This window comes from Gopherus flavomarginatus, chromosome 7, assembly GCF_025201925.1.
Source record: "Gopherus flavomarginatus isolate rGopFla2 chromosome 7, rGopFla2.mat.asm, whole genome shotgun sequence".
NCBI classification, from domain to species: domain Eukaryota; kingdom Metazoa; phylum Chordata; order Testudines; family Testudinidae; genus Gopherus; species Gopherus flavomarginatus.
The window spans coordinates 63,589,416-63,603,683 of record NC_066623.1 but is presented as its reverse complement, the minus strand read 5'-3'; the positions used below and the strand labels follow the sequence as shown (position 1 = coordinate 63,603,683).

General features: G+C 40.0%; 1 protein-coding gene across 1 annotated transcript in view; it reads right to left on the bottom strand.

The window, feature by feature from the left end:
• Positions 1-14,268, bottom strand: part of HMCN1 (hemicentin 1) — a 316,507-nt gene that overhangs the window by 26,769 nt on the left and 275,470 nt on the right. Inside the window, exons 82-95 of the mRNA XM_050961493.1 lie at positions 14,044-14,234; positions 12,385-12,598; positions 11,167-11,301; positions 10,768-10,958; positions 9,521-9,602; positions 8,566-8,835; positions 7,572-7,742; positions 7,242-7,412; positions 5,924-6,094; positions 4,523-4,693; positions 3,621-3,791; positions 1,767-1,937; positions 414-563; positions 43-180 (exon numbers count right to left, since the gene is read on the bottom strand). Coding sequence (XP_050817450.1) covers positions 43-180; positions 414-563; positions 1,767-1,937; positions 3,621-3,791; positions 4,523-4,693; positions 5,924-6,094; positions 7,242-7,412; positions 7,572-7,742; positions 8,566-8,835; positions 9,521-9,602; positions 10,768-10,958; positions 11,167-11,301; positions 12,385-12,598; positions 14,044-14,234 — 2,397 coding nt within the window. The remainder of the gene's footprint in view (positions 1-42; positions 181-413; positions 564-1,766; positions 1,938-3,620; positions 3,792-4,522; positions 4,694-5,923; positions 6,095-7,241; positions 7,413-7,571; positions 7,743-8,565; positions 8,836-9,520; positions 9,603-10,767; positions 10,959-11,166; positions 11,302-12,384; positions 12,599-14,043; positions 14,235-14,268) is intronic.

Sequence of the window (14,268 nt, the reverse complement as noted above, 5' to 3'; positions counted from 1 at the left end):
TTGTCACATACAAATAGAGATTGTGTCCCATTGTTAACTAACCAGTTGCAAACTCCACTTGAGTCTCTCTCTTGAAGATTGCGTTGGTGAGAGTAAATCCATTCACTGCTTCTCCAATTTCCTTTGCAGCTGCCCAATAAACAGGATTTAGAATAGAAACTAGCTTCCTCATTGCTGTACCTAAAGAGAAATAACATACTTCTTTAAAAATGCCCTTTGTGTGCTCCTCCTTTCTCTTGATGTAAAGAGAATTTAAATATATTAAAAGATCTCCACCTCCCTCCTGCCCATGAAAAATTGATGCCAATTCCTTAAAATCTTGGATGCTGCCTTAATGAAAGGAAACTGAAAATTGACAAACCTAAGGAAGATTCCTTTGTTTACTTATAACTCAAGGAAGCAAACTGACTTACCAAGACTCCGAGGGACATTTGTGATCTTTGCTTGTATTATTCTAGTGTCAGAGTCAGGGCTATCTGTTACTGTAGAATTCAGGAAAGCAATTCCAAATTCAACATCATTAATATTTCCAATAACACTTCCTCTGGCACGTGGAGGCCCACCTGTTGGGGGAAGAGGAAAAATACCCCATGTGTGAAAACTCTATTTTGAAAGAAAAATATTCAAGACTAGCACTGAGTGCTCTGAGAGAACACAAAGTTCTCTATGTGCATGTGGACTTACATTTTATGGAATGTTTATTCATATAATATTAATAATCATAGCACCTCATATCCATAAGGATACCAGGACCATTTATAAATGTAAGCTGATGTATAAATCATGACACATGGATTACTTTATGGACCACTGAAATGCAGCCACTTCTGGGGAAAAAGCAACAATTGTTGAACAGTGCAAACTGATGCTACACAACAGGTTACAGCAGGTAAGAAAGTACAACTAAACAACTGAAACTACTGGGGAATTCAGGCAGACAGAATGTAATTATTTGGCCAGGACACTGGAGTCTATTAGTCATACCAGATGTCAAGCAAGACTTCTGTGTGTTCCTACTCTGTTTTAGAAAACAGCAACTGACAAAACAGAATGTATTCATAAAGAGAGACGTGTTTTCTAATTTTTTAAAAAATGTAATATTATTAAACAGAACTTTTCACTAGTGTAGCACTCTTCTTTTGAGGATGCATAAGTGATTTTCCCATATCACTTTCAGATTTAATCTCACAATATCATACATCTAGAACAGTTGTTCTAAATCGTTTCACTATTGTGCACTATTTCTTAAACTAGAGATCAGAGCTGATTGAATTAACCATTGCAAACATAGCTCCATTTGCTGTTTATGAACCATTTGGGAACCAGCCTGCATTTGTGCAAATATATTTATTTCTTGATAGCTCAGGTGAACAATTTTCAGTTTTACACCTTGTTCAATGTGACTATTATTTATTCTCTTGTCATGTTATATGACTGGCTGCCTAAATTGTATATGTTTTTTTCTTTCAACAATGCAGTCATCGAGCAGAAACCTTCTAAACACTGCGGGGTTTGAGTTTAATTGATCAAAAGTGCCTCCAGAAATTCCTCTTGAAAACTGTTAAATGCTTCAGCATATAACAGCATTCAGCTGACTACAGTTTGCCAGTGAATGGTTACCAGATTCTATGTAAGTGCTATGACATGTTTGCAGAAAGGATATGCTGAATGGACAGGCTTATTCATTACTGAAAGATTTATAAATAATAAACTAGGTGTTTTTTTTGGTTCATTTGCTTTAGTATTCAGTCTCTGCAATAACATACCTGGACATGCTTGGATGTTACACCTGGAAAGCTGTGAAGAGTCTCCTGGGCAAGGACGTCCACCATTTGAGGGGGCTGGATTAGTGCACAGTCGTGTTCGGGTCTGCTCCCCTCCTCCACAAGAAGCAGAGCATCTGATCCAAGCTTGCCATGTTCCCCAGTTTCCATCCACTATAAACAAAGATAGAATGTTGAAACAAGTGGCTTTTTGTAGCAGATGTTTCAGATTACAAACAGAACTTCAAATATAAATTCCATGTTGATAAAGCTGACATCTTTAAAAACAATCAAACAGCTACAAGGATGGTGTATCATTTTCAATGATAGTTCTGTAGGCAGGGCTGCTGCCCCAAAAAGTGAAATACCTTTGAAACTGTTCATGCCCATATATTAGACTTACTCAAAAGAAGAGAACCTTTGGGAATGTGCAATGGATGAGGATTTAGCAGGGAGATATGTGACTAAATCCCCATGCATCATACTGATAATATACGCCTCATAACTAGCCAAGAAAATTATATGCACAATATGGGGCAGTCCTTGCTGCCTTCTCTATGGCTACAGAGTCTCCCTGCCAGTGGAATACACCATGGCTCTTCTGTGCAAAGAGTGGGCACAGGCTGGATTTGGGAGTCTTCTTATGCCACAATGCAGGCAGGTTGCAGCGAGAGAATCCGCTGCCTGGACTCCCATCCCAGACCAAGAGAATGCTGGAGACAGAGACTGCTTCCAGCCTCCATTTGTGGATTTGGCTCTATAACAATAGAAGACTGTTAATGAGCAGAAGTGAAGAGTTCAGACTGAGTCGCATTCAAAACTGGCTCAGTTAGGTAGTAATTGAATGCTGTTGTCACCTGGCAGCTGTTTGGTTGCCATGTGTAAAAAGAACTAGTGGTCTCAGACCTGATCTTAGTAAGCAGGTATCCACATTCAAAATCTACTGTCATTCTTGCTGGCACTCTCACTAGAGACTCCAAATATTTGACTGGGGCTTGGAGACTGAATTACCCTCTTAATCCTAGAGGTGGTCAGGGACAAAGCATATTGACGGTCACTGAAGGGGAATAATGAGCAAAAGAGAGTCTTCCACCTATGGGGCCAAGCACTGGCATTTCTCACAAGTGGTAACATTCACATGGACCAAAGAGATCATTATAACCAATTAAACTGAAACAATACCAGATGGGTACCACACAGAAGGAAAATACATTAAACATCAATAAAAATCAAATATTTTTAGATCTTTTATATCATGGCATAATTGAGTGCAATCCATTTCTGAATTACTGTTGTAAATACTGATCTGAGCCACGATAACAGGTTTCAAATCACGGGGCTTGACCGGTAATTCAGTGGAACTCAGTGGGGTTGAGTGGGGTATAGAACTGATGAAATAAGAGGAGCATCAGGCCATATAAGGCTGCTTGGTAAAAAGACATGTTTTAGCTATCCAGGAGAAAGCAACTAGATTTGGTTTAGGTTTTATTAGATGTACTGACTTGCTCCTGGAATACATTATAAAAGGTCACTGGTATCCCCTGTAAAATGTCATTAGTGTGAGAATTAAGAATTGGTGGGGGTATGAAGGGTTTCATTTTCACAAGCTATTTGTCTTTTGATGCTTATTTCCCTGGTTTATATAAAATATAAACCCTTAAAGGGGGAATCTTTTCAGTGTGACAGACACTTAATTTTTTTTAATAAGAACCCAGTGAGACTGGATTAGATCTTTCTATGAAGTTGGACATAATTACAGAACTTTTTTCTTTCTTGCTTGCATAGTATATACATCTTGGTCTCTGAAGAATGTTAGAGGAGGTTTATTTATTGCCTTCTGTTACCATAGAAGCTCACCAGGGCACATGTCAGTGTTACATCTCTGTATCTGCGTGTCAGCCCCTGCACATGCTCTTCCACCATTGACAGGGCGAGGATTGTCACAGGTCCGATATCTCCTCATCTGGCCTCCACTGCATGTTCGGCTGCAAGTTCCCCAACCACTCCATGGACCCCAGTTGCCATGAACTGGAAATTTTAAATAAAAGTCTTGACATACACTCTGCTTAATGACAGCAGATATGAAATCAACGAACAGTTAAACGAGAAAACATATTTTCTGAAGAGAAATTTTTCACACAATTCCAAGTTTACTACTCTTTTAGCTAAAAAATGCAAGAGTTAAGCATCCAGTTAAGTCATTTTTTCCACTGCAGGGCTATTCCACCGAGTATATTAACAGTCCCTTGAGCCCTGTAGTTCAGTGCTTTACTACTTTAGGAAAGCATGCAGCATATAAGTCAAATATCTAATGGAGAGAGGTACTGAAAAAGGAGATTACACTGACTGTGGTGTAAAATAGCAAGATTGTGGCTTAAAGATACTGCCTGCAGCTCATGGAAGCACGCTGCTCCTGACATTGCTGCAGGAGCTCATACAACAGTTACCACTGCTATGTCATTTAGCAGTGCTTACTCCCCAACTCCTGGCCTATCCAATGGTGCAACTATGCTGACTGATGAAGAGGCTGTCGGGGATATGGATTTCCTCTCACCCCTCCTCCTTTGGGGAGTCTAGTGCAGCTTCTGGTGTTCAAATCCCACTTTTCATTGCTTGAAGCAGGATTGGGTCAGTGCTCTGTGCCAGGGCACAAGGTGAGGAAGAAGGCTTTTTCCATTTCCCCTTATTACCATAAACACCCTTTGAGAATCCATGTGCGGGGAGGCACAATCTAACCCACAGTCAACCCAAACACTTACTGGGGCAAGGGTCACTGTTGCAGAAGTCAATCTGTATGTCATTTCCTTCACATTTGTGCCCTCCAAACTGAGGGGCTGGGTCTGAGCAGTCCTTTGTCCTCTGCCTGGTGCCTCCTCCACAGGATACAGTACAGGCACTCCAGCTGGCCCAGGCAGCCCACTTTCCATCCACTGGTTAAAAATTGATGACATTGTACAATGAAACTTTCACTTTTTAAATAATCAAATCTAGCATAATTGTATCAGCAAAATATTGCACTAAGTGTGCTGAATGACAATCTGTGCCACCCCTTGAACTACAATAGGACTGCAAGGAGTGTAACCCAGAACAGGATCTGGGCCATTACTTTTTTACTTAAATTAAAATCCACCTGTTAGCATAATAGTTGCAGTGACTGTCCATCCACAGTGACTCCCCAAAATTCTTGTGTGCCTATAAGTAGGTCAAACAAGGAGGATATGTAATAACTGAAATCACCAATACAATAAGATGGTCAGTAGCAGTCAGTCAGTGGAGATGCTGAGTCATCCAAAGGGAATCCTCAGCTACTCAATTAGTACAGCTTCAAGTCTCCTTTTCACCACAAAGCCCACGTCCAGACTAACCCACGGCATCGGCGGGTTAAAATCGATTGCTCGGGGATCGATATATCGCGTCTAGTCTGGACGCGACGTATCGATCCCCGAGCGCGCTTACATCGATTCCGGAACTCCATCAACCTGAACGGAGTTCCGGAATCGACACGGAGAGCCGCGGACATCGATGCCACGCCATCTAGACTGGTGAGTACCTCGATTTTAGAAATTCGACTTCAGCTACGTTATTCACGTGGCCTAAGAGGGTAGAACAGAGATTTAGCACAGGACATGGCACTGTGTGTGTTCAAGATTCATAGCATTTAAGGCCAGAAGGGACCATTAGATCATGTAGTCTAACCTCCTGGATATCACAGACCATTCAATTTCACCCAGTTACCCTGTATTGAACTTATATTAAGGGAGTGTTTTGAAAATTGAACCTTTCCTGTCCACATATAGATGTGGAAGATTAATGAATAATGAAGGGTAGTTAGACCTGGTGGGAAGATCTGCAGAAATTACATGCTTAGCTGCCAAGGATTTACATACTACTTTTACATAATGGCAAGAAGCAGGAATGGAAACATAGGGAAGAGCAGGATTGGGAGGGAAGGGCTAGTTCCATATGTTGTGACTGTTAACGCTTTTCATAGTGAATGTTGAGTAGGAACAAGGAACTAAATACTGATTTTATGAGGGATTGCAGTATTTGCCACCACAAATGGAGCAGTTATACTAATTCTAAGTACAAACTAGGTAGAGTTTTGAGAGGAAACAAATCAGCTAGTCCTTTATTTTCTGTTTGTATCTTATGCTTCTTACCTGGACAGTGTCTCTTGTGGCAGACCTGCATCTGTGTATCAGGCCCCTCACAATATGACCCATCAAATGATGGAGGAGGGCTATTGCACAGCCTCAGTCTGGTCTGAGTACCTTTCCCACAAGTATCACTGCAAGGTCCCCATGGCAGCCAAGAGCCCCATGCACCTTCCACTGTCAAGACAGCACAAACAAAAACTACATTTAAACAACAGAATGGCTTTAACTTGAAGTTCAAAATCAAATCAAAAGAAAGTGATGTCTCTGAGAAGTATTCACAGTAAAATTATTATAAGTCCATTTTCTCCATTACACACTGTCCATAAATAAAATATTCTGAATCAGACATTGAAAAATCTGTTCCCTGAACAACAGCTCTAACTGATCAGCAGTTTCCAGAGAGATATTAATGATTTCCTTTTTGTTTCCTTAAAACATTACTTCACCTGACCACAAACTTGGAACAACAGTGATTCTGCCAGGTGAATGAAGTAGCCTTGGGATCAGACCTGCTGGTTTCCTTTCATAAATCATTGAATCTGACAGTCTTGTAGTGCCACACAATCTCGGTGGGAAAGGGGCTTGCTAGCTATATAGCTCATGCAGCAGCCCCACTGGCTAATATACAGCAGAGACCAGCAGTTAGAACTGGTTTTGTAGGGCACTACAGGAAACTGTCTCAGTAGATCAAAGTACAGCATCACAGTATCAGAGAAACCCAGGGAGAGAGACAATAGTAGGAAAAATGGCAATAATGAATAGACCTATCCAGTTCAAATGTACTAAGCAGAGAAAATCCTAATTAAAAATTAAAGGGACGTTGTCAAAGAAAATACATACATTACTTGTGACACAGATAATACCTTAAATGACTAAACCCAAAAGAATGTATTTTACTTTGCACCTTTTATGCTGCTTAGTAATCTTTTTTCCACTTTGGACAATGGGACTAGAGTGGTCAGTTTTATTGCACCGACATACAAAGCTGATGTATTTAGGTTGCCAACACTTCAAGGAATGTTAAAATCAATATAAAAAATCCTATGAAAATATTTTTCATGGTCAGTTTTATAAGCCACTCTCACCTCCATAGTTTAAAAACCTAAATTTTAGACCATTTCAGTAAATTGAAAACCTTTCAATTATTGCAGGTAATTTTTAAATAGATCAAACAGAATGTCATTTTTTCCTTTTTCCCCCCTCCTGTAAATGATTTCAAAGTGAAAGAGGTAAGTATGTGGACTTTAGAGAAGAAGAGATACCAAACTGAAAAGTTTTAAAGATCAGTATCTGCAACTTATAATGAACACACTCTTCTCACCTGGACAAGGCCTGATGTTACACATGATTGATTCCACAGCATTGCCATCACATAGTCTTCCACCATGTTGAGTGGTTGGGTTACTACAAGTTCTGGTTCTGGTCTTGTTACCTTGTCCACAGGTTCTCGAACACTCTTCCCAAGACCCCCACTCTGACCAGTTGCCATCCACTACATAACATCAAAAAAGCACCGTTTTACCAGATATATTATAGAAAATATCCTCTCCCCGATAAGTCAAAGAATTCCAGACAGCAGAAACAATGAAAGGGTGGTGTCACATGGAGATCTGTTTAACATACATTGTATGAGTTCATTAAAGAAATCTACCTGGACATAGTTTGTTCTGGCAGCTGCGTATGTCTGTATCTCGCCCCTGACAATGCCTCCCACCATTTGCAGGAAGAGGGTTGTTACACTGACGGATCCTCTTCTGAACACCTTGACCACAAGTTACACTACATGGTCGCCATTCAAACCATTCTGAAAATCGGCCATGCACTGCAGTGGAAAAATTACATTTGAGTATTTATAATGTGTGTGTTATACAACCAGGCTCAGGAATATACTTTCTCAGCTGTGTTAAAAGATCTGCTAAATTTTTGCATTTCTAGAAAAAAAGATCAAAATAACCCTACACAAGTTCAGAGGCTACCCTTAGGTATCCAGATAGCATCACATTATCATTAGTGAAGAATTCTTCATGCTTTAGTTGAGAAAATACTTCAGTTATTCTGGCATGGTTATCACTTATTCTCCCACATTAAAGATGAACTTGAGTTGTGGAATGTGCTCTGTAGGCAGCATCTCAGTTCAGGATCATCTCTATCATAGAGTCTTTGGGCATATCTAAACTGCCCTGCAGTTCACACTACAGGGGTCTGAAGAGCATTGTGCACCAAAGGGCTGTGGTGTAATTCCCCGTGCAGACGCTGCAGGTGCAAACTAAAGAGTTCGCATTAACTCTTCAAATAGGACTACATTAATATGAAGTAGGAATCTTTTCATTTGTACTCACAGTGTCCACATGGGGCAGTTACAGCATAGCATTTTGGTTCACACTGCTTTTCACACCCCCAGAGTCCAAACATGCTTTTACATATTCCTTCACTCTCAGATGCCTGTCTTGGGAGCATGCTGAGGATGATGACAGTTGAGAAAGTGGAACAAAAGTACAAAATTTTGTGAAGAAGAGATACATTGACATGTCCCACTAGACTTAACGTGTAAATATAAGGAATATAAAACCTTGGTCATAGTTATTCTGTTTTAAAGCTGGAATCTCACAATTTGGTAATCACTAGACAGCACTTTGGTGTACTACCTTGGACAGTGAATGGCACTCGGACAAGGATTGATCCCATCAGATTTCTAGCCACGCATTCATATTCAGAGGTATCCTCCTTCTGTGCTGCAACAATACGCAAGGAGCCATTAGACAAGACAGTCACTCTGTCATTGTTGAGGATAGGATGGCCTTGGCGGGACCACTCAATGGTTGGAGTAGGTTCTCCATTTGCTTGGCAGTTCAGGATTGCTGTGGTACCAGCATCAACCATCATCTCTACTGGTTCAACTGTAATAACTGGAGGACCTAAGAGAGAGGAGAGGCTGTTTTAGCATCACTGCATTCTGCAATAAATGGCTACAAGAGCAGATGACATTTTTTTCATTGCATAGAGGTTTGGTCTGAGAAAAAGCATGAAATCCTATTTCATTAATTTTGGCATTAACTACTATTATACATCTTCAGAGATCCTTGAGAAATACAAGGTCAATGGTGGAAATTAAACATGACCCAGAATACACAATGACAGTGGTATTGTGATTTGTATTGTGGTAGCACACACAGGCCCCAAACAGGATTGAGGCCCAATTCTACAAACAACTAGTATCATCAGTAGTGCAAAAACACTTTTCAATTAAGTCTCACAATACCTAAATGTGGTAGATATTATTCTCATTGTATACACAAGGAAACAAAAACAGAGGTAAAAGGTCTGATTCTTCTCTGAGTTATAAATGGAGAAGAGATGTTTGAAAATTCTGTCAGAAAAAAAATTATTCTAAAATTCCATCATTATTTGTGTAAGAATTAATTTGAAGCCCAGTTCTGCCCTCAAGAATATGCCAAAATCAGAAAAGCAGTGAGGTGCCCAATTCCCATTGGTGAATTTTGATTGTCTTCTCCCAAAACTACAAAGGGACTTGCACACATGTATCCAAAGTCATATTCTGGCCCTACTCTTGTAGCACTAGATATCTGATTTGAGTCTTACTCTGAAGCGTTAGTGTCACACTGCGCTCAACCACGCCAGCATCATTTGTAGCTATACATGTATAGTCACCAGCATCTTCATTCTAAAGGATAATAAACAAGTAATCATATAAACTATCAACCTAAACAGAGTAAGTTAATCTTTTCACAGTGCGTTTCCTGCCAGTGAGTTTGCTACAGTACAGTATGGCATGCAACAGACCTTAAAGAAGTAGAGGGAAATCACTAATTAACAACTACCAGAAAAGTTTATCATATAAGTTGCCAGTCTTTTAAACTACACCAAAAGTGACTTGAATTAAAAGGTTAACTGGGATGGGAGTTTGTTACAAGCAGGTGAGGATAGAGAGAAAAACAAGAGAACTGCATCCAAGTAGTATGTACATGGAATTCTTTCCAATGTTGCTTATGTCCTTTTGAGAGACAGTCTTTTTCTGAAACGTATATGGTAGGTTTCAAGTCACCTTAGTCAAAACCATCTGCTTGTTAATATTGTAGATTCCTATACAGTATGGTGCTGGATGTGTAAGCATATAAAATAGATTATAAATGTAGCGATACAAAGAGGACTATAGACTACTATTGTTACTACTCAGTAACCAAAAATTTTAATAGCAATTTGAACATTTTACTTTTATTAATACTAAGCTAATGTCTGGTTTTTTTCTTCAACTATTTACATTTGTAAATCTAGAAGCTTTTCCTAAAACCTTTTATAAAGGCCATGTTTTCAACTGCAGCTTCTAAACTTGAATGTGCAAATCATGAACATGAAATTTGAACATGCATATTAGGAGGTGGGGAGCTAACCAGGTTGAACTTTCAAATGTAGGATTTAGGGGCACAAGTAATTACAACGGTGGGGCGGGAATCCTGGTACCATTATAGCCAATGTCAAAACTCCCACTTACTTCAACAGAGCCAGGATTTCATTACCAGATTTTGTATGCCCAAGTTTTGAGGCTTTGTTAAGTCCTACTGAAAATGCAGCTCTGCAAGTTTATAGGAGACAGACAGAATAGATACAACATTCCCTTCCTTTGTTAGTGAGGTCGCAGTAATTTGAGCAGGATATTTTAGACTGCACTAAAAAAATTACATCTTTATAAAATGTAGAGTAACTACAGAATATTTTTTTAATAAAGGCAAATTTATATTCAGTTAAAATACACACCCTTTTGGATAAATGTATTTACTTACAAAAATTAAATGTAGCATACAAACACATTTTAATGACTAGTGACTCACAACAGTGCCATAGATGGCAAGAGAACCATTGCTGAGTTGTCGGATCCTGTTACTAATCTGAATGCCAACTCCTTTTTTGCTCCATTGGATTGTTGGAGGTGGATCTCCTCTGACCTCACAGTTCAATATAGCATTACCACCCAAGGGCTCAATCCAGCTAGAATAATAATCCCCTTGGAAGACCGGAGGCTCTGAAAATGATAAAAAGCAAAGCGAAAGCAAGAGATTCGAAATGAAACTACTGATAGGAATCCGCCATTCTTTGTTTTCATAAGATCTGAAGTTCAACTTGTTACCGCTTTCCCAATCAACCATAGCAGTGCTATTGGATACAACTAAAAATGAGGCTGTGTGAAATTGTCATTGATTGTGCTTGATATTGCAGTTATTTACACGTACCTTTGACATACACAAATCCAATAGCCTTTATAGAGCCAACTGTGTTTTCTGCTGTACACACATAGGTACCAGAGTCGTCTTTAGATACTCTTTCAATAACTAGTTCACTGTGTCCATTAGCATTGTCAAGTTTTGCTGTGGGGAGAAAATGTCTTAAAAACATTGAAGTAGCTCTGGAAAATATCAACAAGTGATAGATATTTTGCAGGAATAGGTTTAGATTTACAAGGCTGCTTAGCAGCATGGCTCAATGGCACGCTTCTAAAAAAGAACTTACCATTGTGTTGGACTAATTTCTGAGACACCTTTGATTACAGACCTTTTTATGCCTTTCTCTGTCTGCGTTTATGTTTTAGAGGGTTGAACAAATTAGTCAAACAGTGTTCCTTGACTGGTCACTCTATTGTGAATGAATTTGCCCTGCTTCTCCTTTCAGTCCATTCATGTTTTGCATTCCACCATCAGTGAAGTTTTACTCAGACAGGTGCCTGTGGAAGTCATCTTTTGTGCTTAGATGCTGGAATATTTATTATACTCAATGTGTACATTTTAATACGGGACATGCAGCTTGACACAGCAAGGAGACAGGGTTCCTAAAGCCCTTTTCCAGAGTCCAGAAACAGAGGCAATTTAATGTTAATTGTAGTTTTGGTATTCTACGCTAACAAGTTCCAGATATTTCCAGTTCATAAGAGGAAAAACATAGTATGGCCTGGGTAACAAACTGTCTAGACCAGTGTTTTCTAAACTTGGAACACTGCTTGTGTAGGGAAAGCCCCTGACAAGCCGGGCTTGTTTGTTTACCTGCTGCGTCTGCAGGTCCGGCAGATCGCGGCTCCCACTGGCCGCGGTTCACTGCTCCAAGCCAATGGGGGCTGCTGGAAGCAGTGGCCAGCACATCCCTTGGCCTGCACAGCTTCCAGCAGCTCCCGTTGGCCTAGAGCAGCAAAGCGTGGCCAGTGAGAGCCGTGATCGGCCAGACCTGTGGACGCGGCAGGTAAATAAACCAGCCTGGCCCACCAGCGGCTTTCCCTGCACAAGCGGCATCCCAAGTTTGGGAAACACTGGTCTAGACAGTTTGTTACCCAGGCCATACTATGTTTTTCCTCTATGAACTTTATACTGTAATCACAAACTGACATCACTGCACACTAACACCACTTCTGGAGGGGGAAAGAATCTGTGTCAGACTGACAATTAAGTACTGATATCACTCACCAGAGACAATATTGTTGTTAAAAGTCCAAGTTATTTTGGGTATTGGAGTCCCAATTGCTTTACAAGTTAATCTGAGTTGTTCTCCTTTATTCAAAGCTATGTCTCCAGGCAGCTCAGTGAAAGCTGGGAGCACATGGACCATCAGACTGACAGTGTGTATATCTTCACCAACAGCATTGCTGGCAACACAGGTATAACTACCAGAATCGTCAGGCTGAAAGAAGAGGTAAAAAACAGGGGGAGGCATTGGCACTCGAACATCATCAATTGTAATGATGGGGGGGGGATCCCAAACAATTTGGAGCTTGAGTTTAGTTCGAATGTTCATCTGACTGAATTTTAAATTTTGGCAACTCGCTAGTAATATATTGGAAGCTACGATGAATCAGTCTCATCAGCCTAACTTGATTGAATGACACAGAAACCTGAGTGTCGCAAACCCAGCAGATTACCTGAGACTAACACATCACAGCTATGGCAAGGACAAGTAAGTGAAATAGGCTGACTTCCTATGCCAACCTTAAAACTGGCTGGAAGCCATGCACAGAACAGCTTGGTATCATAAATAATGGAGCTGTCCATCTTACTGTCCTTCCAATTGAAGGTACAATAAAGAGTTCATACTACACAGAAGAGAATCCAAAGAGCTAAGAGGGAAAAGGTAAATGCGACTAGCAGTTGAGCTTAGTAATAATTTCAGGAATGGCAAGTAGAGTGGACAAAATCAGCCTTAAAAGTGGCACTTCGTAACATTAAGCTGGACCCCACAATCTTTATGTTGGCAAAGCTCCCCTGCCATCAACAGACATTTTCTCTTAATAAGGACAGTATTCTTGGAACTAGTGTGACTCCTTCTAAGACAAAGATATATGATGTGGAAAAGAAGAAAAAGATATTGGGCAAGAAAGGGGATGTGAATATACTGATTTGGAATTTCCAGATGTTAGCTGACATGCAGGCTCCTTGGTGAAAATGCCCAAATGGCCAAATCCAAGAGCTTTCCATTGCAAGCTTTGCAGAAATATTTCTACTATTTAATACATTTTAGGGCCAGATCTGAATGGTATTGGGCACTTCTTGTGACATACTGCTTGCCCATACCTTCCATTGACTCTAGGGAGAGCTGAAAGCGTACAGCACCTCACTGGAGGCATTCAGCACCCTCTGCTCATTAGAGGCTTTACAATGGGCTGACATTTCATCATGCTATACATTTCTTAGGCTGTAAAAATAACATGCAAAACACTAGCGAGGAGGGTGCTGACCTTCTACACAATAAAACTACTATGATCCGTGAAATCCTTCAGTATACTTAATTTAAGAGAGCACTGGACTGTTTTAACAATGTGTATTCTATGCAGTTATGTTCTAAAAATGTTGTGAATTTATTTCCCATGATCAGCACTCTTGGAACCAGTGGTCCTCTATTTATCCACAGAATAGGAGCAATTGGGTAGTTTCAGAGCATGTTTTCACAAGTAAGCCTATACTGTGCCTCAACCCTGACCTGCGGTGACTTTCTTTTGACAAAAGATTTATAAACTCCACACAATCTTTCTGTTAATTCATTCCAGACAAATTAAACCTTTCATGCTGCTCAATTTTCATGTGAAAGAATACACAATATATAATGAGGAGATTCAAATTCATAATACTTACAACAGTATTCTCCAAAATGAGATCTCCATTCTGCATAGCCCTGTATTTGCCTACTGTGTCTGTTAAAGGTATATTGTCTTTCTTCCAGTTTATTGTTGGTGTTGGGATACCATCAGCCACACATGACAGAACAGCCTGGGAATTCTCAATGACTGTGTGCTGCACCTCTGAACTACGGATTTTAGGCGGAACTATGGGGAGATTTAAAAAGGAATTAATTACTGT